Here is a 27,703-nt window from a genome sequence, read left to right as displayed (position 1 = left end):
AACGACATTAGTAGGTCCATTTGCGCTACATGGATCGTACTTCTTGGGTTATTTATTTTGTACTTTTAAGCCCGAGGAGGTCAACTTTTCTGGTACTACTAAGGTATCTAACGTTAACCCCTGTCATTTGTTGGGTCATCCCTTCTTCTCCCGCGCGGCCCTTCCCGCCCCTTCTCATTCATCAGCGATCTTCAATCGGTGCATCCTGACAGACAGTTTATAGATCGTCGACCAAATATTCCCGACTTTTCGAATCCAGGAATTTTGACAGACAAACTCGAACGAGGGCGGTATTTACCGTAGAGATACGAGCCAGATAGTCTATTCCTCTCACACAGTGTGGAGCGTCTGTCGTGCTCGCCGGCCCCCCGGCCCGGCCGCATTAGTCTCGCTAAGGTGACGAACAACACAAGCGAAACGTACGCAAGTGGAAACCAGGGTACGATCAGACATGGGCTTTTAGCAAGAGGATGGTGATGACATAGGCTCAGTGTCGACGGTTGATGCGCTGGGCAGTTTGATGCAAGTTGAAAGGATATACATTGTAGTCTGAAGGGTTTACTGCGAATTTGGCCGATGAGATGGGACTAAATAGGGAGTCAAAAGAATCAAACAAAGGCATCGAGACGAGTGGTCGAAACCGAAGGCTGAAACAATGATCAGAAGTAAACACTCGAGGGCAGGCAGGGACTGCTTCATTCCGAAGTTGCTGATAGTATTAGAGGATTACTCCTCTCATCCAGGGCATAGAGAAGGAGTAACGACGTGACTTATCATGAACCCAAAGATCGATATGACGTTTAAAATAACGACTCTGCACCAAGAAAAACAGTGAATGGAGTATTACTCAGTATCAATGTCTCTCTATATGAGAGGTAGTGAAGGGTTCCTTTGAGTTTTTGCATCCCTCTCCCTATGGTTGACTTCAACCACGGAACAACGCCTTCACAAAGTTTTGGAAATTGTGGTGGAGCACATAAAACTACAGCTACCTAAGTATAGGTAGTATAGCAGGCCTTTGACGTAGTCATATCACCGTCGAGCCAGAGCTACAACTCAACAAACACAACAACCCCAACACTAGTTGGGTGTTGTGGCAACCTTTGACGACCAAACGACCAGAGAATGTGAAAGCAGACCGTTTGGCTACAGTAGCTGGCTTTGGTACGTGATGTCTAATAACGACCAAGTTGCCTGTGCAAATTGCTGCCGACGCTTTCCTAACAAGCATCCATGCAACGTGTGGGAAAAGCGAGGTGCTATCTATTTGCCAAGTGTAAGCGATCGCAGTTCCTGGTTCTCAGACGGGTTCGACCATTTATTTCTCTATCATTTTCGGGTTATTACAAGTCGTTCGTCATCGAGTCGCAAATCGATCCCTGAAGTCGTTGGTCAAGCAGTCCGGTTCTTTGACTATTGAGGGATGGGTCGAGTTTCTCGGACAGTCTTCGTAAATCATGGTAATCCTTGGGCTTCCCATACGCTCTGAACTCTGCATAATGATGATCTCCAAGTCAGCAGAAGTTTGTCCAAGCACTAGCAACAAAGAACAAGTATTTGTCGAACCAGAATCAAAGAAGCACTACGGGGGCTTTCGGCAAAGCATGCTTTCGGGTCAACTCACCATAACGGGGAAGATTCTGTCATAGCTTGGACAATTGGGCGGATGATCAACTTCTTGTTGTTTCAGCCTTGGCGACAAAGGGAACTCACGAAAGTTGTCCAGTCTGTGCAAAGATCCAAGGCCTAGACTTCTCATTTCTAAACCCTGCCGCAGGCAGCTCGAATCACAGGTTCAAAATCACCGAATATCTGAGCTCTTCAAAGGAAGCGCGTGGCGTCAAAGATCTGTACGAGGCAAAAGAGAAAAGAAGCAGGCAGCGTCTGCGGCTACCGCCTGCCAGAATAGATACCAATGCCGGCCTCTGGCACCGTCGTATCGCCACAAACGTCCGTGGCGATCGAATGTTTTTTTTTTGCGATTCTCGTTTCGTCCGGGTCTAGAAGAAAGGGGAGACAAAGGTGTACCTCGTCCTTGCAGTGAAGACGGCAACCCCGTTGATTCTGGAAAAGGCAGTTGGAAGCAGTACAGTGAGCAAGAGCGAGCTGTCGGTAGAAGACAATCTTGTTTGATTTTTCAGTTGCAGTTGCAATCGCAGTTGGCATGATGGATTTGTTCCTTTCCATTTTCCATGGAATGGCACCGCCATCCCGTGACGTCCCGTCTGGCCGCCCGGAAGTGGAAAGTTTCTGTCTTGAATCGAATCTCTTTAGATTCCTTCCACCGCCAACGTCCGGAGCAACGCCTCGTATACTGCAAGAGGGAAGGATAGACTCAGCTCGTCAGAGTCCACCCCTTTCCACTCCCGTTCGCGGAAACCCCGAGAAGCCAATCCCGCATATCCGGACCCTTTGTCCCACCATAACAAGCCTACCTTTTTCGAGCCCATCGTCATCTGCATTCCAGTGACCCCTCGACCGCTCTTTGACACGTACGCTCTCGGCCAGGTAATCTACTTGGCAGCGAATACTGAGGGAGGGAAAGACAGTGAAGCTTCTGTGCACGCCCATCGAGCGAGAAGCGGCGTTGATGCGTCCCGGCGGGATGGCAACGGAGTTGATGGCATGGCCGAAGGAGGGTGTTAAGAATGGAGGGTTCTATAAACTTTGTACGGAAGAAGCTTAAACTTGGTTTGGTTTCCAGGGTATTGGGTATGGGCATGTTTGAAGCGGTGATATTGCGGTCATTGCTGAAGAGGTAGATCCATCAAAGGGCAGCTATCTACCAAACAGTGTAATAGCAAGGAATGGATGTTTTTTTTTGTGAGGATGCATTCTAGGAATCCGAATTCCGTACCAATATCTAACAAACTAAAGTGCCATCTGGTAATAAATGAATGTCTAAGACAACATTCTCGTGTACGATCCAATGCGTGTTCCTTCTCCCTTTTTGCGGCATATGTCTTTGACAGTCGTCACGTTCCGTCGGGTCGGTCCATAGTGCTTGTTCCACGGCTAACTCAACTCGTGGCCTGGCACGTACAACTTCATCCTTTGAAACCCTCATCCGGCTTCTGTGTGGGTGATCTCGTTACAAGACGCCCATTTCTGGTTGAGTAGGCATCTGAGTTATCTTGATTGGTATTCTGGCTGTGGAAATTACGGTCCGTTCCTCTACCAGATTGTCTTCATTCTCATAGTCTCATCTCTTTGCTTCTACATGCCTGACAATGAAACACTGCATGAGTCGGCCTTTTTCGCTCGCACGAATAGGAGTCCACCACAGGTAAACATTGTCAATACCAACTGCCTACCTTAGTAGGTATCTGCCCAGCTGTTGTTTCGAGGATATGTTTTCAGCAAAGCATTTGTTAGTGTTTCACAAAAGCCCTCAAGTCAAACTATACAGTGAGTGGCCTCAAAGTTGTCCTTTCTGACAGCGGCAGCCACTCCGTTCATGGCAGCTTGTCCACACTACAGCCACAAGACACGGCATCTTTCCAATTATCAACTCTTGCTTCCAATACCTCTCCTCGGTCAAGTTTGACTCGGCTCAGCAACAAAACTTGATCCACCAGATCGTCTCTGGCAGTCAATCTGGACCACTCGTCTCGCCATAATGCTCATGACAAACACTACGAACGAACAAATCATCACAGTAGCCCGTCTCCCCGATTCTAGTCGCGGTCAGAGTCTCCATTTCATCTTTCACTGACCGCTTTCATATTCAGGGTTGTCCTCCGACCAGAACATTGATTAATTGACTTACACGCCCCCCCCTTCACTGTACATATGTGGCACCTTTTGTTCCATCGCGCTTGACTCATTTTCTGCCTTATTCTACGCCAGGTCAAGACCCATCAAGAGCACAGCCCATGCAAAAGCTTACCGCCTCATCACTTCACCAGCGCCTGTGATGTGCAGTGCAGTCCGATACACGCCCCCCTTCCTCACAGTCTCAGCACTTGCCGGCCATTGATTGAGCCGAGCCCCTTGCTTTGAGTTACGGTATCTGGCTTGTTCTATGTATGTCTGTCCCCTAGATATGCACACTCTTTAGTCAAGCCCTACTCTGGCCCTAACCCAGGCCGTTATCGTCGCTGTTGAGCACAGTAGGTAAAGGGAGGGTTGTAAACCGGGTCCATGGAATTAAGATGTGTTATGAGAGGAGACAGAGGCCAGTTATTACGGGTAGCCGTCCCTGGATTTACCCACCGTAGTAGTTCTTGGTAATTGCAAACAAGTGTTGACAGGAGGGTATTTGAGATAGAGTTGGTACCATGGAATTGCGTTTGTTTTGATTGTTTGGACTTCCCAAGTAAATGGCTTTCGGCATCGGCCAACCCACGATTGCCCTAGAATATGTTTCATCTTATTATTAGACTTTTAGGTAACCGCTCGGGTCCGTGTCGCGGATGATTGATTACTTGCTGGCTACGGTACTTACGCTATGGATCTCTGCTAATCTAGGTACATCATGGTTCGTGCCTGGGACAAGCCCAACTCAGAGTCTCATCTCGTGTCGTGTTTTGCCTACGTGAGCAGTTACAATAACCGTACAGACCATGTTATCTACCTAGGTGTAGTTGATAGACGTGGACCGGTGCAGGGACATGCTTTACCAGGTACGAGATGTCACTAGACTGAGCTAACGCTGGTTAGTTTCAACACCATTGCAACTCATCACCAACGAACATGATGACTGAGCTTAGACCAGCATCTCAACTGATCTCAGGTTGTGTCCCGTCCTGCCATCTCACTGCCTTCTACTTACTCACCTCCCAAGATCGAACGTGTCTCGCATGAGGGGTGCTGACCACATCAGCCAACGGTCATGTGCTCTTCCCGTTCTGCGTTCCTGCTGCCCTGTCCTGACCAACATTCCATGTAGATCACTTTTTTGTTTTTCAAAGGTCGACAGGGTCTGCCCTTACTAACCTGAATATTGCACAAGAGACAGGGGTGATAGTCCGGTGGATGATGGGAGCGATGGTAGGCAACCCCATTCAGATTATCACATCTATTATCCGAGGGTAAAACTGTAGCATCAATGGATATACCTCAGTTTTACCAACAGTCTGATGGTCAATAGGCAAGTACTGGATAGAGCTCTAAGAAAGAGAGTTAGAGCTACGGCGGATACTGCCTTGCCTTATCACAAGAATACCTACTCAAGGTAATTAGTAGGGCTACGGGACGACGCGGATAAAGAGGCAGTACAGGCCAACCAACAGGTACTAGATACTAAGATAATAAAAACAACTATCGTCTGTCATTGTCGTCTCAGCTAGCCATGATCCATCCACACAGCACTGCAATGCAACGCAGTTCAATAAAAATCAATTAACATGTTCAGCTGCAGTCTTCAGCTAATAAATTATTGTTAATGTCGGCCGATACATACCATTTGCTACTCCTAGGTCCTTTCTTCCTCCCTTGCCCCACGCCCGTTCCTCTGTCCCCCCTCCCCCCCTTCTTTCTTTACACCTCTCTCTTGTTGTCTTGTCGGCGATTGCTCGACTGTCTTAGCTTATGAACCCCGGGTAATAAGAGTGAACCTGATGGATGCTTGCCTTACCTACCTAGGTAGTTACTACCTACTAACGTTAGGTAGGTAGTCGGCAAACAGTTCGTCTCAAGACAAACAATAAGCCATCAGTCCGTCCTGTCCACTGCCCCGCTCTTCTCTTCCCTTGTCTTCTTTTTCTTTCCCTTCCCTTCCCTTCGATCTTGACTGATGATTGGATTGTAAACCTCTCAGCACATTTGTTGGCCTCCGTGTGTAACTCTCTTCTAGGCACGGAAAACGTTGCAGGTGCTTTTTACGGGTTCTTTGCCGCTGCAACCAAACGGCCCTGTACTCTCTAAACTGTTTCATGAGGTTAGGTTAGTAGCAATGTTTAGCAGGTGCTAAAGCTGTCTACTCCCTGCTGTAGACGCCTCTCCCGCTCCCATGCGTTGGCCTGTGTCCTGTAACCCCCAGCCTGTCCCTCCAGACCAAAACCAAGAATCGAATTGATGTTCAATCAAAAGTAGTCTCACCGTGTAAATCTCACTGCGGTATCTGCCGTGTACCCGCCAGAAGTTGTGCACCTGTCCGCCCTTCCGCTTATTCCCCGCCCTGCTTGTCTCCTCTTCTCTCCTCTCGTCTCCTGCCTGTCTGTCGTCTGGGATCCATTTCCTCTGACTTTCACACTCCTCTGCTCATAATCTCCCCGGCCTGCCTCCTTGTCTCTCACCCTCAACCCCCTTCCTTGAATCCCAGTCTACGCTACTATTTGCGTGGCTTGGCTCTAGCAACACTGCTCATATTCTACACACCACAGTACCATCACTATGTATCTCTACCGTAACAGCTCAGCAGCCCACTGCTAGGCTGCACTGCGCCTTTTGATCTTGAGTTGACCATTGGGTATCTCGCTCCATGTTAAGACCCATGTAGCTGCTTCTGCGTCCCCACCCTGCCAATACTGAATGTGCTGTACAAATAAGAATCGGCAAACTGATTGTGACAAGCATCGTGCACCTCATCACATATCACATATCACACAACGCCATCGAGCTTCTTCAAGTGTATCCAGTCTTGCTGCCATGTTGGCATTGGAGTTTGGTTTGGGTTTTTGGCTATGGCGATACTCTCATGTACACAAGCAAAAAAAATCAACGGTGTCGACAAAAGTCTTCCACCACCCCCGCATCCTTTTATTTGCCATCCTCCCTGATATTCCCTGCGCTCATCTCTCCTCGTGGCATACATCGCTTAATCAACACACCAACAACTGCAGCATCTCTGTCAACAAGATGACTGTTTTGCTAACTGTCCTTTCCATCACCACCAGTATACACTTTCTCCTTCATACCGACCCATGACAGTCGGTGAAGGACCAGACACCTGACCCAAATGTAGAAACGTAACAAAGCATCAACATGAATCAAAACAAAACCGTATGGTGCCGTGAGGCTATCCGTCTTTCCTGAGAACACATATTTACCGACCGATTAAAAAAAAAAAAAAAAAAAAAAAAGGATACAGCGACTGTTCCAGCCGTTTTTTTTTCCCGGGCGATCCCTTCCACCCCGTAGAACAAGCAGACTGGCAAAAGGCAATGCACATAAGTCAAATTCCAAATAAGAGAAACGTCCAGCAAAACAAGAAAACCGAACGGAGGGGTCGTTTGTTGCCAAACTCGCGTCTTTTTCTAGATCTTGAACCTTTTGTCCTGTATTGTTGTCGCGCTAGCCCTCCGTTTTTTTGTGTTTTTTCTTTTCTTCTCGCGATCACAGTCCTGTCTCATCCCGGTCAACGAAAATGTAGGCGTAAGATCGAATTGGATAAGATATTAAAGGCAAACAATCGTCATCAACTTGTCAGCAAGTGTTGTCGTGGGTCGTTTCGACTATTCCCGTTGACCTGTCCGGCAGCGTCAACCTTAACTCCATCAGTCCGTCAACGGCTGGCGTCTCTTCGACCACTTGGCTGACCTGGTGCAGGTCGATTAAGCCTGTCAATCATGGTCTTATCAATGTCGTTTTTTTCTACCAAGTTGCTCAGACTCATAATCGATGCATTTCCTCCTTGGGATTGCTGTCCCTGTCGGGCAGGGGTGGACGCACCACTTGACCCATTCTGACCTGTAGGTGACCGCCCTCCAGGTGCAGAAGTTGCATAACTACCAGTCGCTGCAGCCTGAGGCAGAGTGCCGCTCGTTGGGTTCCGGGGGCTTTGTCTCGCGCCTTGGTATGACGGATATCCAACACCGCCTGGGCTACTGTGGTTGGAAAACTCGGCTGGGGATCTTCGTCGTGGGTCTTCGTCTACAGCGCTTCGTGGTGGAGGTAATCTGTAGGCGTCATCTTGCTCCTCTGAAGTCCTACGACGCCGCCGTCCTGCAAGCTGGCTGCCGTCGTCCGTTCTCGCATCTCCGTAGGACGAGAAAGACTCCGTTGGTGACTGAACAGGTGCGAAATAGTTTCCCGGAGGCGGCGGGGCACTAGAATGTTGGTAAGCAGCATGGGGCGGCGGTGGCGGCGGAGGATTTCCTGGTGCTAAAGGTTGACCATAAGCACCGAATAATTGTGTGCCCGGAGGAACACCTCCCGGTACTGCTGATACAGGTATAAAGGCGGTCGAGCTTGATGAAGACACAGGCTGGAAGATACATTCTTGGTTCATCCTAGCACAGTTCTGACACTTGCCGCCGGGAGCAGTCTGGTAGCCGCTGCAACGAATCTACAGGTGGTTAGCACTCTTTGAGCAAGAAGTGTTCGTTTCCTCAAACGCTGCGAGCAACAAACCTTTCTCTTCCTGCAGTATCGGCAAGCGATTGATGTTCTTTGACGGGGAGCTGCCTGCGCCAAAGGAGGTCCGTTGCCAGGCCCAACTGGAGGATATTCATAAACACCAGCAGGATGATGACGGTAGCCGTTCGGCGGTGGAGGGCCCGGAGGGGGCTGTCCACGAAAGTAAGCATAGTAAGGGTCCTGGCCATACGGCTCCTGGCCGTAGGGAGGCCGGCGGTCGTCGTAGTAGCCACCTCGTTGATCCGGAGGGGGAGGAGGATATGCTGAAGATCGAGGATCGGACTGTGGTTGCAGAGGTGGAAGGTACTGTTGAGGTTGACCTGGTGGAGGCTGCTGGCCAGGGGGTGGATAACCGTTGACGGCATTGGGAGATGCATATCGCGGGTCTGTAGCATAGCCACGACCCGGAGCTGCAGGCGGCGGCCCGTAACCGCGAGAGTCATGGATAGAGGGCAAAGTGACTGAGGTAGCCATGCTGCCTGGAGGAGCGTCGGGGGGACGCTGGGCAGTATCCGGTGGTGGAGGATAGTGTGACTGAGTTCGAGGATGACTGTCGTCGGGGCGGCTGTGCTGGGGATACTCTTTTCGGTAGCTGTCGTCGGCCATGCTATGTTGAGACGCAAAGAGCCGCTGACGGGCAAATACGGTCAGCGGTGATGGTGCCAAATGTGTGTAGTTTAGAGTTTTCAAAGATGCTTCTGCGGGCAAGCATTTGGTACGGGAAATGACCCAAGACCAAGACGGGGTGAAAAGGAAATGGCCAAGTGATTAGTCCGAGTCGTCGAGATCCTGCCCTGTCCTTTCTTGTCCAGTCGCGCGTGCCCTGTCCCGATTGTAAAAGACCGGCGATGACCGATTGCTACAAGTCAAGAGCGAGTGAGTGAATATATGTCTTAACGGGAGATGACAGCAGATTCCACGAGGACTTGGGACCGCAATCCAATGCCTGACGGTGGTGATGTTTCCCGAAAGGCGGAAGAGGATAAAAATGGTCTCTGACGTGGGCGGGCAGAGTGCGGCGGGACAGGCCGACAATTATAGCGAGGGAGGGAATGGATGGGAGGAACCTCCGATCCAATCTGATCCACTGCGTGGGAAGAGCCAGGAACCACCTAGCCACCCAACCGTAAATGGAGCCTGGGGTTTTGGGGATTGTGGATTTGCCTGAGTGACTTGGGACTGGGATTTGAGACTTGGGACCGGGACTGGGGGTGAGAAAAGGAAAGAAAAAAAGGAAAAGAGGGGGCACTTCTGGGCCCTGGTTATTTTTTTTCTGGTCTTCTACCTGTCTTGTCTTGGGGGTGCGGAAATAGTCAGGTGAGAGACAAAATACTTTCTCTCCCTCCCACTGTCTCGCTCGTCGTATGTCTGTCTGTCTGAAGAGGAGATATCGCAACTTGTTTCTCCGATACAACAGAAAATCTTGGACAAGAATTTGTCTCTTTTTCCTCTTGTTTTGCTGCTTCTTCTTTCTTTTTCTTGGAGAACTGTTCAGCGATGAGACCTCTTCGGTAAAATTGTTGCTGGTTCAGTCGTAATAGACCAGGCGGCTCGAGCAACTACCAAGCGTTCCTATTGTTCGTATTGCGAGAGTCGACAAGAGGGAAGACGAGGTTGAGAGTGGAGAGTTCAATGTTTAAGAAACGTGATGTGGTGATGAAGGAAAGTTAATAAGTTAGAAAGGCGCAGACATAACCTTCGAAAGGTCTGTACATAGTAGTTGAGAGGTGTGTGTACCTGAATACCGCCTCCAGTTGTTAACACTGGACCATACCTCAGCAGGTGCATGCCGTTGCGGCGACAAGGAAGTGGGGAAGAGCGCGCGCCAGAAGTACATAGGTAAGTACTGATGAGGTTCAAGGATGAAGGGGTGCTACTATTTATTTAGAAGGGTAAGTCTAACAGGGGCATCGATTGAATGTGAGGAGGGTAGCTGCAGGTGCAGGTGCAGGTGCAGGTGCAGCGTAGGAGGAAGACGGGCAGTCTAAGGTGGACAAGTGGCGGAGACCAGGGCGGGAGTAATGGGGCGGATGGGCCGGTGTCGTGCCGTTCCCAGGGAGCCGGCCCCATGGAGCCCAGCTAGCACCAAAACCACTTTGGGCACAGTACAGGTCCCATCTGGCTCTGTAGTAGTCAGTGGAGTCCATGGAAGACAAGGCAGCGGGAGGCACAAGTGAACCTTAGTACATAGGTACTAAGTAGGTGCACAGCACTGTAAACTCACTGTAGGTACTGTGCTGCAGGCCCGTAGATACGAGCCGCATGTACTCTCCCTCACCTTACCTTACCTGCGGACGAGATGAAACAACGGCTAAGCCAAGTCGAGTATATCCATACCTTCAATGCTGAATGAAAGCCAGCCGAGATTGTCGGGCTATTCAAGACGAACCACAGGACCCAATAGAGTGCATTCGCCAAACAAACACATATCAATCACCAGAGTACCTACGAACGTACTTAGGTCAGCGGGCAACCAGCACAGCAGTGTGAATAGAAGGAAAATGGAAAGTATAGAATCGGGTCCAGAGCGTTTCTGGTGTGAAAGTCAAAGGCCAGAGACCCAGCCAGGAGGTGAAATGACCAGCTGAGCACGCACCAGCTATACAGTAGAGTGGATTATTCATTGCAGTAGTAGTGGTGACGGGTACAGCAGTCGTCCAAAGCCCGACGGCCCTGGACGAGGTAGGGGTAAGGCTGCACCAGGCTACGTAGTAATACTTATAACAATAAAATAACATTAGCCACTCGTAGCCTCATGGTCACGGACGGGCCTTGAGGAACGGACCGTCAGCGATGGGACTGGGATCTGAGTCTTTGTTTCTCTGTCCAAGCCGGGGTCTCTCTCAGTCAGTTCAAACAGATGACGCGGTGAATTCAACCGCGTCTCTCTCTCTCTATTTGATGCACTATGACAAAAAAAAAACAAAGAGAGAAACAAAAAAAAAGAGGCTTTTCGTGGAGAGCTGGGAACTTTCGGCGGCGTCTGAGGCTGTCGCCTCTAATAAGCTTGGACCTGGTCTGTCATTCATCGTATTAAGCAATTTGCTAAACCTCAAAGCGTAGAGCTACGATAGGTATCAAGAGACAATAGGAACCATATGAAGTAATGAATTACTGAGGGCAGGTAGAATATTTCTTCACCTAACGGAATGCCAGTCAACCACATCTCAACGGGCACGGCGCCTCCCTCCCTCGCATACCAGAACCTCGACTTAGCCATGCTTTGCTTAAACGCTAGCTCAATCTCAACCAAATCTCGATCAATGGCGCAGTGTTCTTTGACCTATTTAGTGCTATTCGAACACTGGAACTGATAAAATAATTTATAAAAACACAAGGTGGAAGAACCCTTTGACGGCGCTTGTAGGTGTGCCAGCTGGATACTTAAGGTGAACGAACCCGAAGCTGGTATTGGACCGCAAAGACACGGCAATTCAAGGTTTAATACCCATGGCTGCAGAAGTCAAACTGCCGCGAGGTTCGCCCGTCGCCAACCGGCTCAGTGTGATTAAGTATCGGCCACATGCGACAGATTGCAGTGAGATAAAAGTCACATCTGAGTCATACAGTTTGGGATAACAAAACACATCTGACAGCACTGAACAGTCCATTTCTTTCGGTACCGAAAGGGTCGTTCCCTGTTCCCTATTATGACAGGAATTACTCAAGAGGCTCTGATGATTAACAGACAACATACCTTAGTACATACTAAGTGAGGAGGATGGCATGAGGTTCATGGCAAACCTACCTAGATGGGGAGGGGCGTTTTAGCGCGGCAGTCTGACCCAGCAGTGTGGAAAGGTATAATCTAGATAGGCAGGTCCCGAACAGAACTTCCAAGAGGCCAATAAACTAGGCCAAGGTGAGGCACGAAAATTGAATACAGCAGAGGTTACAGAGAAGAATTGGTGCTGCTGGCCCAGTGCATGGTTTCCTGGAGCACACAGCCCCTGCCCCGACACACCACCACCTTGGCCTTGAACCAAGAATCGGCTATTGCATGACCGGTGGTACCTTACAGCAGTCGAGGGGCAAACAATCAGCCGATACGGCGCTCTTCGAATGGGTCCCATCAGGAAGACGCCGGCCAAAGAGTCGGGACCTTGAAGCAAAGCTCCAGTCCAGACGAATCACGTATCCCACGACTGACAGCGATGGAAATAGCACTTTCATGAATGAAGACGCGCCGTATCCGCTAACAAGGCAAGCACATGCTCCATAAGAGTGGTTGATCAAGTGCGCGCGTGTGTGTATGCACGGGCAAGCAAGCGTCTCGTGTGGGCCTTGTCTTGTCCGACCAAGGAAGACAAACAAACAAACAGTGTGCGCGCGCTGAAATAAGAATGAGAGAGAAAAAAATAGTTGAAAAGCTCGTGAAGGCCCGTTTGGAATAGTCATAGTTGATCGACGTACGTAAGAGCTGGGAGGAGGGTACTGATAGCCTAGAAATGGCCGAACCTATCAGCTATCAGATCTGCCATGAGCTTGGAACTGACTTACTAGATGTGGTCTCAACCTGACCCAAGACGTCGTATCCAATTCCAGTCAGACAGGCCATGGTCAACTTAACCATCTCTACAGAGTAGACTACAAGGAGACCAGAAAGGCCGGATCGGGCCTTGGCTATGGATATCGCAAAGAATATCCTGATGTGTTGTGTTTGTTTGTTTGCTGCTGGTTTCGCAACAGCACAAGTGCCCAATCAAGGGTTGGTGTGCGTATTAATCTGCCAGGATTCCTGTGCACCTATCCCTTCGGTTGGGAACAGGGACAGAATAATAAACGCTACCAGGACGTTGCGTTGCGGGCGGAATGTCTTGAGATCTTTTTTGGAGCCCTGAGCCTTGGGCTGCTGCGTGGTCTGGGGTCCTGCGCTTGTTCCCGACGGCGGGTTGCAGAGACGGCCGCAGGATGCACCACCAGTGTGGTGTAACAGGGCGTGTCAGATGTCCTGGGTGTGCAGATTGAGCCAATTGCCATGGTTGTATTCTGTCCAAGATGAGCAAGAGGGGTCGCTGTCGAGGTGTGGGTTTATACCTCTACTACCACAATGTTGAGAGGAGAGGAGAGCAACTCAACCCTGGCAACGGTCGTGGGACCTGGCTGGAACCTCGGTGCGGCGGATTCGAAGCCATGGAAGACGATAGTGGGAATGGCCGACGCAGTTAGCTAGTGTCAGTATTCCATCCATGCGAATGCCCTTGGTATCATTCATGCAGCTCGACCGCTCTCTGCCACCAAGGTCACTCACGACTCACTAGACTAGTATGACGGACGGATTGTGACTGACTGTTCCCTTCGCAGTTCACCATTCCGTTCTTGTCGAGTCTCACATGTGCCCCGGTCGAGAATTCATTGTCTTCGAGTCAATTTTGTATCATACCTTCAGGTCAAGAGCTGCCGCGTACCTAAAGCAGAACTCAGTAAGAGTAGCATGATCAACATATATATCCTTGGGCGAAACAGATTGATTCGCAGGATGTGCCACTCGGTGACTTGTCTATCGAACAAGCTGTCAACCGCACACATTGGTCACAGGTCCTTTCGAGATGTTGACGTGACAAGACATTGATTTGGCTTGATGGGAACGAGTAAGTAACAGGTGAAAGCTCCGTACGTGACGACTCTGCGTTATTGCGGGAGGAAGGCCAGGTTTTGCCAAATAATCGCGGGTTACCTGGGACGGTCCGGCTTGCATTGGTATGGATGCTGATGCTGGGCACTCACTACAGGGGTATGGTTCTTGGGACACTGCAACGCTGGGACCTGCAAGCCTCTCCCCACGCCACCCTGTACAGAGTATTCGTGGTGAATATGTACCTACCTAGGTAGGTACCTAATGTCAGAACTACTGTCGCTGTGCGGCAGAGCAGGAGAACTTGTTACAGTTCTTGACGGCATTGTCGGTGAACACACATCTGTTTCTTCCAGATTTAATACTTCAACTAATACCATATCGGTTCATGTAGTATTAGTTGTATAATGTCGCATTTCAAGCCCTGATGAACCCAACTGGGAGGGGATCTCACGGCCAAATAATATGGTACTCTTGTCCAGACAGTGGCCAATCAACGCTAGTTTGTGTAGGCATTCATCGATGGCATATATGAACAGGACCACCAGAATGTGATGAAAGCTCCCATCACCCTTCTTCAAGGTGATGTCGTTCCTAGAAGATAAGCGAGGGACAGCAGCACGACTAGCAAGCACCAGCTCCCATCCTCTTACCACCATGAATGCCATTGAGGGAGTAGTGAGCAACGAGATAACCATATCGCTGCGTCAAAACATGTTGTTGTATAACAAGAAGTACCAAAACTTCTCGACAGTGTTCCCAGTGGCATTGAGAGTCGTTGATTCTTTGTTATTCATCAGTCCCTGGTAACATGGGCAAACAAATCTGTGTACGGCCTTGAGCATGCTCAATACGACGCAGTGCTTCCTTAAGTCGGCACTGTTATGTAACAACTCTCGCATCGGATTGACTCGAAAAGGGAATACCTGTAAACCGCGGTGTAGGTACAATGCCGGAAGCTACCCTGCATTGTCTGGAGCTCCAAGGTGTATGTACAGTATGATCAAGGTCACTCCGATGGTCTAGAGCATGAATGTGAGTTGAAATGTTGGTAAAATATTGTATCCATGCCATCGAGGGTTACCTGGGTTTACGAAAAGGTTGGTTGTGGTCCAGTCCAACAAGGGCTCGTTATTGCTAAATAATATCTGTCAATATAATGCAGTGCGGTTCAACCCGCAACTTTCAATATAGCGCCGGACTTGATAACCCAACGCACTGTGAATCCCCGCCTACACACGAGGGCATCTGGCATCGACCACCCCGTAGCACGTACATCCATCCATTCGCTTACCACCCCTGCTTTGTCGCCCATGTGCCCTTAATGTCCTTTTCCCTTACCCTTCTTGGGCCTGGCACCACTCCTTGACAGCCCCCCTTGGGTGACGAGCATTCATCCACACGACCAAGACGACTCATGCAGGTCGACAACACTTAACTCCATGCTCACTCATCGGCACCATGTCATATTTGGCTCGAACCAGTCAGACACGAGAAGAGGCACAGTATGTTTTCAGACGAATCCAGCAAAACGGGTGCCTTGCGCTTTTCCACGCAGTAGATCAAACCATGGCACACAACACACAGACAGAAGCTTTGCTTTGCCTGATGACCCCTCAGAATTGCCCTGTCAGTTTCACCCCTCATGGCTCAAGACTGTCTGTTTTCTTTTGCATTTTACGCAACCTCCACGTGGCTCAAAACTCTTCATCAGAGAAACACCGAGAGTCGAGTCAAGGAAACTGATTGGCGTCTTAGTTCGCTTGTGTTTGCAGATTTGGTCTCAACTTCTTACTATCAGCGTAGTGAGCGGAGAAGTTATACTTGCACATCAAGTTGTGCTCCGCCGGAACCTCCCGCCTTGATATCGGACACTTTTGTCTGTACCAGGCATATTTCGATTATTGAGGTATACTGAGAAAAATAAACAAATCAATCAACTAACTAACAGACAGGATTTGCCGCGGATGGCCACAATAGACAGGGTTATTTTTGAAACGATCTCGCTCAATGGTCACTAATGTGCCGGCTGCAAATAAGCGAGCGGCGTTGTGGATGACACGACGGATTGTCTGACTGCTCATCCCGATTCCGGAGGTGCACTGAACCATAATGTAAATGATAATGTGATGCAGGCCGACAGGTCAAATCTCCCGCCATGACCAGCCTGGGGTTTAACTCTGCTATTGGCCAGCTGGTCTGGTTACTACACCGAATCGTTAACTACCTAACTAGATGTTGGATCGTTATGTCTTTATCGCCCGTGGCCCGTTGAGTGTCACGAACGCTCGTTGTGGAGCAAGGCTCCGGTTCTCTGGAAACCGGAATGGATTTTTTTTTTGGCGCTATCAGGGACGGTGCTTGTTCATTCAATTGTGATCAACCAATTAGAGCTTGAATCCTCCCTCTCATGTCTAGCCACATCCAAGGCACGGGAGCGGCGGCCTTTGAGGTTTCTTTTAGCTCTGAGCAATGAAAGTCTGTTTTGGAGGGCGTGTTTTGGGAAAGGCTGCGCTTGCGGAGCTTCGAGTAAGTCTGTTGGCACTCATCAGCTGAAAAACAATGCTACTACAGATCTGTAATGTATAACTAACGTACTGAAGAAAAAGCGCGAGACACCACCGTAGTGAATTACATCCTTCGTCGCAACATCCAGACAGACCATTAGCGTCGTTATAGATGGGATGGATGGGCCAACAAGTCGTTTGCGTCAGATTGCTGGCATCCATGATGCTCAGAGGGCCGAGAGCCTAAAACACTTTGTTAAGTACGGCTGGGGGATTGGACGTCTTGAAAACAGGAACCAGCCACGGACGCCAGCGTGGCCTACTTGTTCGTACTTGAGCCGCCCACAGAGAAGGCTCATCCCGTCCCGTGTACTACGCCCAAACCCTCCTTCATCATGCATTTCCCTTCCCCATTCGCCAATTGTGCGATTCTTGATAATAACCTTGTCAAACAATGCAAACCAGTAATGCACGATGTTACGCTTTTGCTTGCCCGTGCAGGACAATATGCATCTTCGATACGTGTAAGAGGACCGAAACCCACATTTTGGTGGTTGGTGGTTGGTAGGCTGCTCGTGGTGATGGAGACACGCAGCCTTTCCCAGAACTGGGTTGTTGACCGCCAGACGAGAGAAGGAAGCTGTTATTAACGCTGGTCAACGCCGTCGCTGTTAATCCATGTATTGGCCTTCGGCACGGACAATGTCGCGGGACTTTCAAAATGGTAAACTCGGCTAAATTTTCGAGTGTACATGGACCGCCGACGGCCACTCTGCACGTAGGTAGTCATAGAGTTGAGGTGCATGATCCTAACCGTATTGTCTGTCACCCATCAGTCGATCCATTAATGGTGAGACACGCACCGAGAATGGCGCGCGGCGGTTTTATGTGAGATAGGGATAATATTGGCTCGTACAATCACCAACAACGCATCATTAAGTTTGCGGTTCAATTGTCGGTAAGCAAGTGAAGAGCTAACTACGGATACCTACGCATTCAATTCATAACATGGGCAATATGAAATGGCTCGTGAGGATAATCTGACGCATTGGCTGTTTTCTAGTGGGCCCGGGGTGGTGCCGTCTGACCATACGGGGCATGCGGCTTGCGGCTTCTAGGTGCGCGTCGGGCCGCAAGGGCTATCCCGTCTAAGGAAGGGAAGGGGTTTGAAGGGAGATGATTTTTGCCAACCCGGCAAGCCGCGTCAAGTCTGCTTCACGTGAAATGCCTCCAGGATTTCCCTCAACGGGTGGGAGGTGCAGCTCGGCAGCCTGCCATCCTACCAGGGATACAATCCATCAATAATCATTGCTGACCCTGGGCAAAGCTCGGTTGCAACATGCCTCCTCAAGACATTGCGTGTCCAACCCAACCTTTTCGTACGCTCATCGAAGTGTAGCAGTCCCACTGTGTATGTCGGTCGCCCAGACCTGATATCCAGCCTACAGCAAGCGTGGTGCGCTAGATCCTGGCGATGGGGAGCGGTATGGCTAGGGTGTGCATGACAGGACGCATCTATCTGGGAGCAGATGTTACATAGTAGCATGAGCAGGACAACTGTGTACGCGAACACGACCTATGCGCTGCGATGGGGTGCACTGTTGTATCAGCGCCTTGGAATATGCATATCTTCATCCAAGGGGCAGAGTTGGCGTTGAGAGTGTAGGTATTGTGTGCCACTTGCCTGCCAACCCCGAACTGTTCGCTTAGACGAGCGGAGCAGCTGGAACCCCCGGTCTAAGACCATGACAAGTATCGCAAACTGGCCTATCAAATCACAGGATCTTCTGCGTTCGTTCCAATAGGAACAGGCGGCCTTGTCTGTCGTCTCCAAAGATGGGAAAGGCTGGTCAGGTAACTGGAACGTTAGCAGCCCTTGCAATCGAAATAAATGATGTTGAGGTGATGGTTACCTTCCTCACTTGATGAATGGGACAAGGTACCTAGTATGTTAGAAGACCGCAGATGACGATCTGACCTTTCTACTCACATGACCAGAAGGAGCTGCAGTAACAGGGAGCACCGAAGTGGACAGACTTTGACGAGTCATATTAGCAAAGATAGACAGACAGACGTCTTGATGATCGGACATACTATATATCTAAAACATGTTGAAATGATGCCAGCGATAAATAAGCACAACGCCATAATAATTAATTAAGTGCATATATGTCATCCTTGGTACCGTATTCTTGAACACTTAGTAAATGAATAAGACCACGGGCTGTAAACTCGCCTGTGGCTAATCAAAGAAGGGCGGTGTGGCGCATGAAGGTAACTCAATGAAACGCCCGATATTCCACCAGGTATCTGAATACCTAAAATAATAAGAAATTGGAGTCATGGAATTGTTATTAGTACTTCGGTAACAGATACTAGGTAATGTATTGATGTCAGTAGAATTTGAAGTAGCGTAGAAACGTGAAATAGAAACTCAGGGCTTAGGCAGACAAGTGCCGGTTGACAGGAAAATCGTGCCTATAGTAGAAGTGACAGACAAATTAGAAAAGAATGGCTTAATTTCCATGCCAATTGTCCTCTACCAGTTGTTCATCGCATAACTGTCTCAGTATGTCAATTTTTGCAAGGTAATCTAAACATTTCAAGAAACTCATACCTGAGACACCGCCGGGGCTTTATGCTCTTGGAATTCTATATCTGTTTACAGATTCTCTTGTCCTCTGCTTGTACCACACCTTCGCTCTATTGGGTAAGGGGCTCTCCCCCCGTCAGCCTCTAACGAAAGCTGCTTCTTCTTTTCCCCCTTTTGCTGTTTTCTTCGGCAATGGCAATAATCAACCCCCTTCCCCCCATTGATACAGACAGGTCCACACGAGGTACACAGTAAATTCTACGGCCAGGAATTGTAGTGCCACCTGGAATTGGGTTATCAGCAACATGCAGGAGTCGTCGTATTGGAACAATATGCTCAATGCCAGAATGCTACACTCAAAAAACAGAAGCAGAAAGTGCAGCTTGTGAGACACTGATTTGTGACACACCCTGACGCTGAGCGTTGGTATAGTGATATTATCCAGTAAGAGCAATGAGGAATGTTGAGGTAGAGGGCAGTACTTTGACAATTTCTTATTGCTGAGTCGGCGCACATCCGTGCCATGACCTCGACACATACCACACTTCGGCCAGGATGAACAAATGGCTGACCACAATCAATCTCTCAGTAAAACAAGAGCCCAGCCAGCAAGTGAGACATACACTCTGCAGCATGTATTATACGGCATAAAGATCAGCAAGGGAGATCAAGGTCGATGCACCGATTGATATCAGGCTGTGATATTGCAGTTTACGGATACATGCATCGCAACCAGCATCAACCACATCACACCGACACTTTTCATTTTCAACCTACCAACCATAGCTATACATGGTACAGCGGTAGTAATACTAATAGAAAATCACCATTTCTTCCCCTGGAAAACCTGGGGTTGGTGTCAAGATTGACATTAGATGGTGGCTTGAACCACACCATAGGTACTTGTCTGCCACAACCAAGACTCCATCGCATGGGCCCACTTCGATTGGCCTGGCTCAGGCAAGGCCCGGTCCGCCAATCGCACGCGTCGAGCTAAGATCACGTGACGCAGAGCTCATGCGGAAGATCCCTGCGAGCTCGGGTAGACTGCATGTCTCCCGCGATCAGTCCCGGTTTTACTCGGGTGCCGTGGCTTTAATGGTCGGGCCGCCATACCTTAATGAGACAGGCGAGGTTACCGTGTCATGGATACGATAGTTGGGGGGTGTCGAGCTGCTGTTTGAGCCTGAAAAGGGAAAAAACAAAAGAAAAGAAGAAGAAAAAAAAGAATGAAAGAAAAATGAAAGACTGTATAGCCAATCAATTATTCATTCAATCATTCTTTTAATTAACTAGGTAGGTGCGACACACCCCAAAAACTCTCTCTGCTGGGCCGCAAAAAGCAATATGCAATGCATGCTGGATGGACTTAGATGGCGAAGATGACAGAAGAAGAAAAGGAAAACAAGAAAAGGAGTGTAAGGGTCAATAGCTGTTGCAGCTGCATTCATCCATCAAAGCCTGCCACGTCGCAATTTTACGGCGCGGCACGGTCGCTGGTCACCTCGCGCCATCCCGGGCTGCATGTCATCCCCTACGCCGCCAACTTCATGGGTACCTACTATGTAATACTGCACTGTACAGTACTGTATCGTGTCTGTTGTACAGTGCGAATGTACAGGGGTACACGAGCCGATGCTTGCTGTCCTATTCCAATATTGGAAGAGAACCCGCAGTCAGCCAGCCCCTTACTGAGTCCCCTCCCTGGTCTACAGAGGATCATGGATGTCAATTGCATCAATCCAACCAAGTTTTGCCCGCAACTTGGTCTCAGTGTGATAATAAACCCAGAATGTCAGAACAAGATGTTTGTTATCCATCCATCTAACGCTCCGTTTGAATCCGCATCAAGCAGCTTTATTTGTCACAAACGGAACTACAAAAAAGCAAGACCAGCGATGCATACAGGTACACTCCAGCACCACGAGACCTCGCCTACATGCACGGCAACCTGCAGGCTGAAGAGTGCGCGTTGGCTTCGTCTGCAGTCATTCGTTGTATAATGAGATGGACCCCCTTGTGCGAAAACACGCCCCAAAATCATGCTTGCTTCGTCGAGTGCATCTCGCATTTGCGACGCGTGTCGAAGGGGGTTTATTGTAGTGTTTTTACCCGTTCCAAGTATTTACTACTTATGTAGACATGCACGCTTGCGACACAGGTGCTGTACGGTTAGTACATTGGAGTCGGCACCAGATAGGAAGCTGTGCCGAGCAAGGGTGAGCGTCCAGAAACTAATAGTTAGCTGATACAGAGTATTATGAACGTCGAATGCAGTGACACAATCAGGGCGACGGGGCGGATAACAACCTCTCTACATCAAACATGCTTGCCCTCTTAGTAGTTATCTAATGAGCTGGAGAATCTTTCATGATTATCTGTTGGTTTCTTTACTCGCTTGCCACGTTGGCGGTCAACGTTAGGTATACAAACAGGAGACCCATGCCGTCCATGAACGGATATATCTGCCTGACACGCAAAGCAAGGGGATAGACATGGTTATGCATATTAGTAGACCCAAGATGCACCAACATATCGCCTGCGAACAATGGAGTTTAATCATCCCTTCCAGGCTCACCGGTCAGCGCTGACCATGACCAAACCCCTCCTCCCTTTCTTCTCTTCGAACTTGCGTACGTCAAGCATCACAATGCAAACACGAACCGATACTCCACGGATGCGGCTACATGGTACCTGTCTGCCGCATTTGCACGCATTCTATTTTAATTGCTGACCCCTCCCTATATTTGGTGCACTGTCAATCGTTGGCGGACCGGCGCGCTCTTACTACCGCAGTGCCAGGGTCATCCGCAATTCGACTTGGACCTGGACCAGCCGTCTTTGGATTGAGTGCTTGTTTCATTTGTTCATTCATTCTATCAAGCTTGACTTGCCCAAGACGACCAAGTTCGCTGTAGCACATTCATGAATATGATGCAAACCACAGAATCCCTAACATGCCCCAACTTGTTGCATTGGCATTCCGCTACAAATAAATGCATTGCAGTATGGTTTTGGCAGGGCACCAAAAGTATTACTTAGTAACTTACCTGTGTTGGTCTAGAGCACTGCAGCTGCCCTTGGTCCAACTCTCGGAGACTTCAATTGCGGGGTCCTCTTCTTTGTCGTCGACATTGGATCGCGGAGATATCCTCATAAGTCTGCGACACGAGGTAACTGCCCGAAAACTCCCCGGCCCATTCCGTATAAAATGGCCAAACTGGACAAACGACGGATGTTTGTCTAACAAGACAACCGCCGCATTCGACACTCTGTGAAACCTTGTTCCGGCCTCTTCAACAAACACACGTCTGTCTCGTGAGACACTATCCGTTTCCCTTCTTGTACAACCTGTCCTCCATTGCAGTTGGCACCAGTAACGACTTCGTCACCATGACCGACTTAGTATCTGAAAACCAGGCCTACTTTGGGTACGTATTTAAATATGTTTGGCGAGTACTGTATTGTGGCCAGTTTCGTTTGACGCTCACACGATGAATGGCGTGGATGCTGGCCGTCCTGTGCTGCACGGTTCAGTGCATTTGATCGCTAATGCAGTGCAATCACAGAAAGATTGCCAACGAGTACGACCAACGCAACGCAGATGCGATCGTGCAGTTGGAGCGCAGTATTCAGCACAGGATCCCATTCATCGGCATCAAGCAAGACAGCAGATTACTAGACTACGCATGTGGTACAGGCATGCTGTCAAGGGTGAGCGATTCTGTTCTAGGAGACGCAACTTGAGAAGGTCAAGTTCAAACTAACGGTGCATTTCAGGTGTTGTCACAGCATACGAGTGAGGCTATTGGCATCGACCTTTCCGAGCATATGGTTAATGTATATAATGCCCAGGCTCAGAGCCAAGTCAGTGTTACCCCCAACGAAGAGCCCCAGGCTATTATTGGCCGGCTGTCCAAGTCTCCAGGCATAGTAAACTATCCTAACCAGATGCAGGGCTCTTCTCGGCGGGCCTTTCAGGGCAACTTGGCTGATCCTACAGACATCTCTCCTGAGGCCTTTACAGACGCCAAGTTCTTCGGTTTCGACGTTGCAGGTGTAGGGCTCGGATTCCATCACTTCGACAAACCAGATCTGGCGTCTAAGAGACTGGCCGAGCGTCTCAAACCTGGGGGCGTTCTTTTCATCATCGATTTTGTTGCCCACAAGATAGATCCTCAGGATGCTGCGAAGCGTGGTATCGCGCACCATGGCTTCTCAGAGGAACAAATCAGGAACATGTTTGAGGACGCTGGTCTTACCGACTTTGCCTACCAAGAACTCCCAGAGCCCATTGCATTCAAGGATCCGATGGGCCATGGTCATAACCACGGACACACACATGATGGAAGACACGCTGACGGCAAATACGGGCATGGAGACGGCCATGATGGCAACAAGGGCCATTCCATGACCAAGAGAGTGTTTATCGCTAGGGCATCAAAGCTCTAACTAGTGCTTTGATCGTTGTATGTTTCTCATTTAGATGTACTTGGTATTGTGAACTCTAGTGATAGAAACGCTTGAATAAGATCCTCCATCATCTCATTGACACTATCACTAATTTATGATCAACTCAGGGGTCCGACCGATACTACTTTCAGCCAATTCGCTTGATCAATCTATCTCAATACGTTTATGGTAGCTAACCATAATGTCTTGTACCACAATCTATGTAAATAGTGTCGTGTCGTTCCTAATGACACAATATCTTGGTTAAGGGTAGCCAGTGCTTTGAGCTACTACGTACCTACTGTATGTAGTATACATAGTACCACATCATCTTTGGGCACTGGAATAAAAACCTACACTGAATCTAAATCATGAAACCCAACTGCAATCTATGAGTGGGCTGACCCATTTGACTATTGGGTTGCATTTCAGAAACACGGCTTTAAGGACTACTACGTGTTTGTCAGGTGTAACTCAACTTCTTCTCTCATGTCTGATAAGTTATAGATAGCCCTAGTCAATGTCCGAATAACCTCATCCTCAAGCATCCCCCTCACACCATTATATCAGCTGGACCGTCCCGTCCCGCTTTTCAGCTAACTGGTAAAAATTTCTTCATGATATAACGTGCGGGCGCATTCTTCCTCCGGTGGCAGCCAGCATTCTTTACCGTCAAGGGATACCGTGAACTATGCTTGGCGTATTACTCGACAGAGTTGGAGCACACCATGCGAAATTGGCCATGACGTCGTCGAGCTAATGGGTTCGTGAAGGGCGACACTGGTTTGTCCGGTGCGGCGCGATCCCGTGTCTAGACTACCTAGGAGACAAGGAGTGATATCATGTGCGTGCCGCCTTTTTCAGCCTCATCCGTGCTTCCAGAGCGTCCAAATATGGGGTGGACTGAGTTGTGCGACGAGGCGTTGTGCTTTTGTAGAGTTTCGCTACACACCCTTCTTTACTAAAAGGTGTTCGGATTAACATTGTCGAACTAGTGTGAAACAGTTTCGATTGTGAAGGCGGTGACACCGAACGGAGGTTTAGTCATTTCCGTTAAAGACACCAGCGTGAAGAAGGCTTCTCCCTCTCGGGGCCTGGAGTCGTCTGTGCGAGGTCAGCTTCGATTCTTGAAACATTTGCTGCTTGTGTAATGACAGATGTAATCAGAAGGTCTGGTCGGCGGGAAATTATGCATTGCCATCCCTGGACTAGGGCGATATGGCTCAACCGTTGGTGTGATCTTGGAAGCATGTTTATTAAATAACCAATCCTATAGTTTAACAAATCATCAAGTAGAAGGCACTTGGAGGTATGGCATGTGTAGTGGCTAATTGTCTTGGCCATCAAGTTCAACCACGAAGGCGCCGCCCAACAAGAGAGCTGGTTCTTCAATTCTGTGATGTTCGTAACTGGGGCAGTCTTAGCATCCGCGTACGTGAAGTGAATGACATATTACAACTTACCTCAAAGTTCCGACACCACCTGCTTCTAGCAAAAAGGTTGGACCTTCTCGCAGAGCGTAACCAGCCCACCTCATGGCAAAAGCACGAAGGATGTGTCCATGAGCAACGAGTAAGACGTCGCCACATTGGTCGCTTCCTTGGTCCATGACTGGCTTATGCCATTTCTCCCGAATCTCTTCTATCAATTGATCGAGTCTCCTCGTGACATCATGCGGGCTCCTAGTAACAATGTTAGATTGACAAGATCCTTGATCAAGGTGTGGAAGGAGTATAGGGTAAGTGGGAGATTGAGTTGACTTACTCTCCGCCTGGACAGCCATCCTTCCAAATATCCCAGGACCCTTTGATCCCCCTTTCGGCTCTGATCTTGCGAATTTCTGGAGATGTGATCCCTTCGTAGTCACCATAGTCCCACTCTCGGATATAATCTGTCACTTCAACCTCGGCCTCACACTGCAGGCCAGTCCCGTCGGGGGTGTCGCCGTGCGGTGTCCAGGGTAGAGGACGGCTCAGTCCTAGATTGAGTAGTTCAAATGTGCGTTGAGCACGCTTTCGGGGTGATACATAACTGTGATATATGTCAACCTGTACGATAAAAAAAAGAGCTAGGCAATGCGACTCACATATGAGCGATCTTCTTGGGAGCAATGAGACGGTCTGGGCCGACAAGAGCTTTTCCCGTTGCCCTCACGCGCTTCTCACCATTGGCAGTAAGAGGGATATCAGTCAGGCCAGTATGACGACCATCAAGCGACCACTCTGTCTCGCCATGGCGAATGAGGAAAACACGGGGGGTTGACATGGTTTAATGCTCAATGGGAAGGATCGATTGACGCCTCCGGAATCTGACCAGGAAAATGAAGAAGAAGAAGAAGAAGAAGTCTTTTAAGACTCGAAAAGCAGCCCGAGACTGTCTTTATTATTTAAGTTAGTACTATCCTTCAAATGTTGGAAGATGACCTGACATAAATATGACCTATGAAGGTGGGGTTGAACGTACCACGCTCAAGCCTCGGAAGCTGATGTTGAAGAAGAAGGAAGAGCGATCGTTTTATTGTCCACAGGTGAAAAGCATATCAGCAATCGAGTGGCGTACTCGAAGAAGTATTGGGAAAATCTGCAAGAAGTGCAAGGTTGAGGGAACAATTATTATCTCGAAACTTGTTTTGGTGTTGCAGTGGATGGATTACGTTTGGGTGACAAACCCCGCCATCAGCCAGGTACCATCTTATGAGGAGGGGCAAGTCACTTTCTGTCTGCCCCCGTTATCGTTCTTTCAACACATCTAGGTAGGTAGGTAGGTAGGCACTCAGCAACTGGATCACGAATGGGGAATTAGATCAGATAAATCTCAAGTTGGAATGTGAACAAAGTATTATCTGTTGTCTGGCGGTTCCATATTAACAACTGTTGAAGGTACGAGGTGGTTGTGACGAAAGTCGATCAGACACAATATATATAGTACTTGGTAATTTCAAGACACACAATCACTTGAATTACTGAGGTACGCACATATCTACCTATCCAAAAGTCAAACCAGACCAGTTTCTATGATAATTAAGTAAACTAATAAGTCACATATTAGTTCCTAGGAGGTGGCCAGTACTAATAATTCAGTCAGTTGTTGAGTTAGTACCTACCCCAAGCCGTCAAGTTCAAGTACAATTTCTTTGCATTTACACGTCATGTTTCCTCAAATGACAAAAAAGTCTCCCCACCAAAATCTTAACAATATAGAAATCTTAGCAATTATTACCAATATCCTTTCTCTTGCTATACTGTACCTACCTCGTCGTTGTGACATCAGCAAGACTTTGACTCCCCACGATGCCCCTCCTCCCCACTCTAGCTTCAACTGCAGCTTGCTTAGTCAGAATCTTCCCCAATCCGCCTTTATCACTGCTAAAGATCCACCCGCCCACCGATCTCCGCGACGCCGATAATTCTTCTTCCGTAGCCCGGCACCGGTCCGCCTCCGAGTTTCTCCAAGATCCGCCGTCGCCGACTCCTCCGATTGAACTTCAAGTTCTCTCTTGTGTGCCGAGGCCTTCATCTTCACAACCCCCACCGCAGTTGGAAGTCATCTCGACGGGTTCGACCGTTTCAGCAACGACTTCGGCTTCTTCAACCTATCGCCAGTCATCACCTCGGAAGCGTAGACAACTGTCGGAGCAGGTTTGGCGGGGGTATTAGCGACACCATTGACCTTACCCTTGGAACAAAATGGCTGTGCACAAGTGGACACGTCAGGAAAAGTTCAAGCGTGGTGTTTGGGCTGTCGCTTTTGCAGCATGCATTTTTGCTGGAACTATTACCGGCGCGCAGCTAAAGACGGACAACGAGAAGAAGGAGGCAGGTCATTATCTACAATCCTCCTCACAGACCAGCAATTGACAATCATGACAGGCAATTCAAGAATTCCGGGCCACGTCCCCTAATGAGCAAATCGCTGCTCTGCTTTCTCAACGAAAGTCTTTAGTTTCACAAAAGGCAGTTCTTCAGAGGAAAATCGATGCTTTCGACATCCGTGTTAAAGAGCGTGAAGCTGAAAAAGCAAGGAGAGACAGCGATTCATTATAGTGACTGCTGGAGTTAGTGCTGCTGTACTATCATATTGTAACCTTTACGAACATTGCATTAGAACCTGATACATGGATTGGCGTTATTCACTGGGCACATGAAGTCGGATGGCTGATGCGAGAATACTCCGGCCAGATGTATGAAAACATACTTGGAAAATTGAACGAGCCAGGTATTTAGTTGATAGACTGAAGATGACAAAATTTACACTTTATTGATTGTAGGCTGCTTG

The 27,703-nt window shown here is 48.9% G+C and overlaps 7 protein-coding genes across 7 annotated transcripts; 4 read left to right on the top strand and 3 right to left on the bottom strand.

Moving 5' to 3' along the window:
• Positions 1–7,447: 7,447 nt before the first annotated feature.
• On the bottom strand, positions 7,448–8,907 carry FPOAC1_005085 (uncharacterized protein; the record flags this gene model as incomplete). The annotated part of the gene is made up of 2 exons (XM_044849616.1): positions 7,448–8,230; positions 8,296–8,907. The coding sequence occupies 2 exons, from the start codon at positions 8,905–8,907 to the stop codon at positions 7,448–7,450; spliced, it is 1,395 nt and encodes a 464-aa protein (XP_044708326.1).
• Positions 8,908–12,373: 3,466 nt separating this feature from the next.
• FPOAC1_005084 (uncharacterized protein) lies at positions 12,374–12,874 on the bottom strand (the record flags this gene model as incomplete). The annotated part of the gene is made up of 3 exons (XM_044849615.1): positions 12,374–12,496; positions 12,715–12,743; positions 12,802–12,874. 3 exons carry the CDS (start codon positions 12,872–12,874, stop codon positions 12,374–12,376), a joined length of 225 nt encoding a protein of 74 aa, XP_044708325.1.
• A 425-nt stretch (positions 12,875–13,299) lies between these two features.
• Positions 13,300–13,857, top strand: FPOAC1_005083 (uncharacterized protein; the record flags this gene model as incomplete). The annotated part of the gene is made up of 3 exons (XM_044849614.1): positions 13,300–13,465; positions 13,606–13,724; positions 13,780–13,857. The coding sequence occupies 3 exons, from the start codon at positions 13,300–13,302 to the stop codon at positions 13,855–13,857; spliced, it is 363 nt and encodes a 120-aa protein (XP_044708324.1).
• Positions 13,858–22,369: 8,512 nt separating this feature from the next.
• FPOAC1_005082 (uncharacterized protein) lies at positions 22,370–23,428 on the top strand (the record flags this gene model as incomplete). The annotated part of the gene is made up of 4 exons (XM_044849613.1): positions 22,370–22,407; positions 22,546–22,690; positions 22,757–22,843; positions 22,934–23,428. 4 exons carry the CDS (start codon positions 22,370–22,372, stop codon positions 23,426–23,428), a joined length of 765 nt encoding a protein of 254 aa, XP_044708323.1.
• A 1,327-nt stretch (positions 23,429–24,755) lies between these two features.
• Positions 24,756–25,693, bottom strand: FPOAC1_005081 (uncharacterized protein; the record flags this gene model as incomplete). The annotated part of the gene is made up of 4 exons (XM_044849612.1): positions 24,756–24,837; positions 24,892–25,110; positions 25,193–25,459; positions 25,515–25,693. 4 exons carry the CDS (start codon positions 25,691–25,693, stop codon positions 24,756–24,758), a joined length of 747 nt encoding a protein of 248 aa, XP_044708322.1.
• Positions 25,694–26,718: 1,025 nt separating this feature from the next.
• On the top strand, positions 26,719–27,084 carry FPOAC1_005080 (uncharacterized protein; the record flags this gene model as incomplete). The annotated part of the gene is made up of 1 exon (XM_044849611.1): positions 26,719–27,084. One exon carries the CDS (start codon positions 26,719–26,721, stop codon positions 27,082–27,084), a length of 366 nt encoding a protein of 121 aa, XP_044708321.1.
• A 30-nt stretch (positions 27,085–27,114) lies between these two features.
• Positions 27,115–27,329, top strand: FPOAC1_005079 (uncharacterized protein; the record flags this gene model as incomplete). Its single annotated transcript, XM_044849610.1, has 2 exons — positions 27,115–27,247; positions 27,298–27,329. 2 exons carry the CDS (start codon positions 27,115–27,117, stop codon positions 27,327–27,329), a joined length of 165 nt encoding a protein of 54 aa, XP_044708320.1.
• Positions 27,330–27,703: the final 374 nt, after the last annotated feature.

This window comes from Fusarium poae, chromosome 2, assembly GCF_019609905.1.
Source record: "Fusarium poae strain DAOMC 252244 chromosome 2, whole genome shotgun sequence".
Lineage (NCBI taxonomy): Eukaryota > Fungi > Ascomycota > Sordariomycetes > Hypocreales > Nectriaceae > Fusarium > Fusarium poae.
Note: the sequence above shows the minus strand (reverse complement) of the source record. Positions and strands in the feature narration are given on the sequence as shown.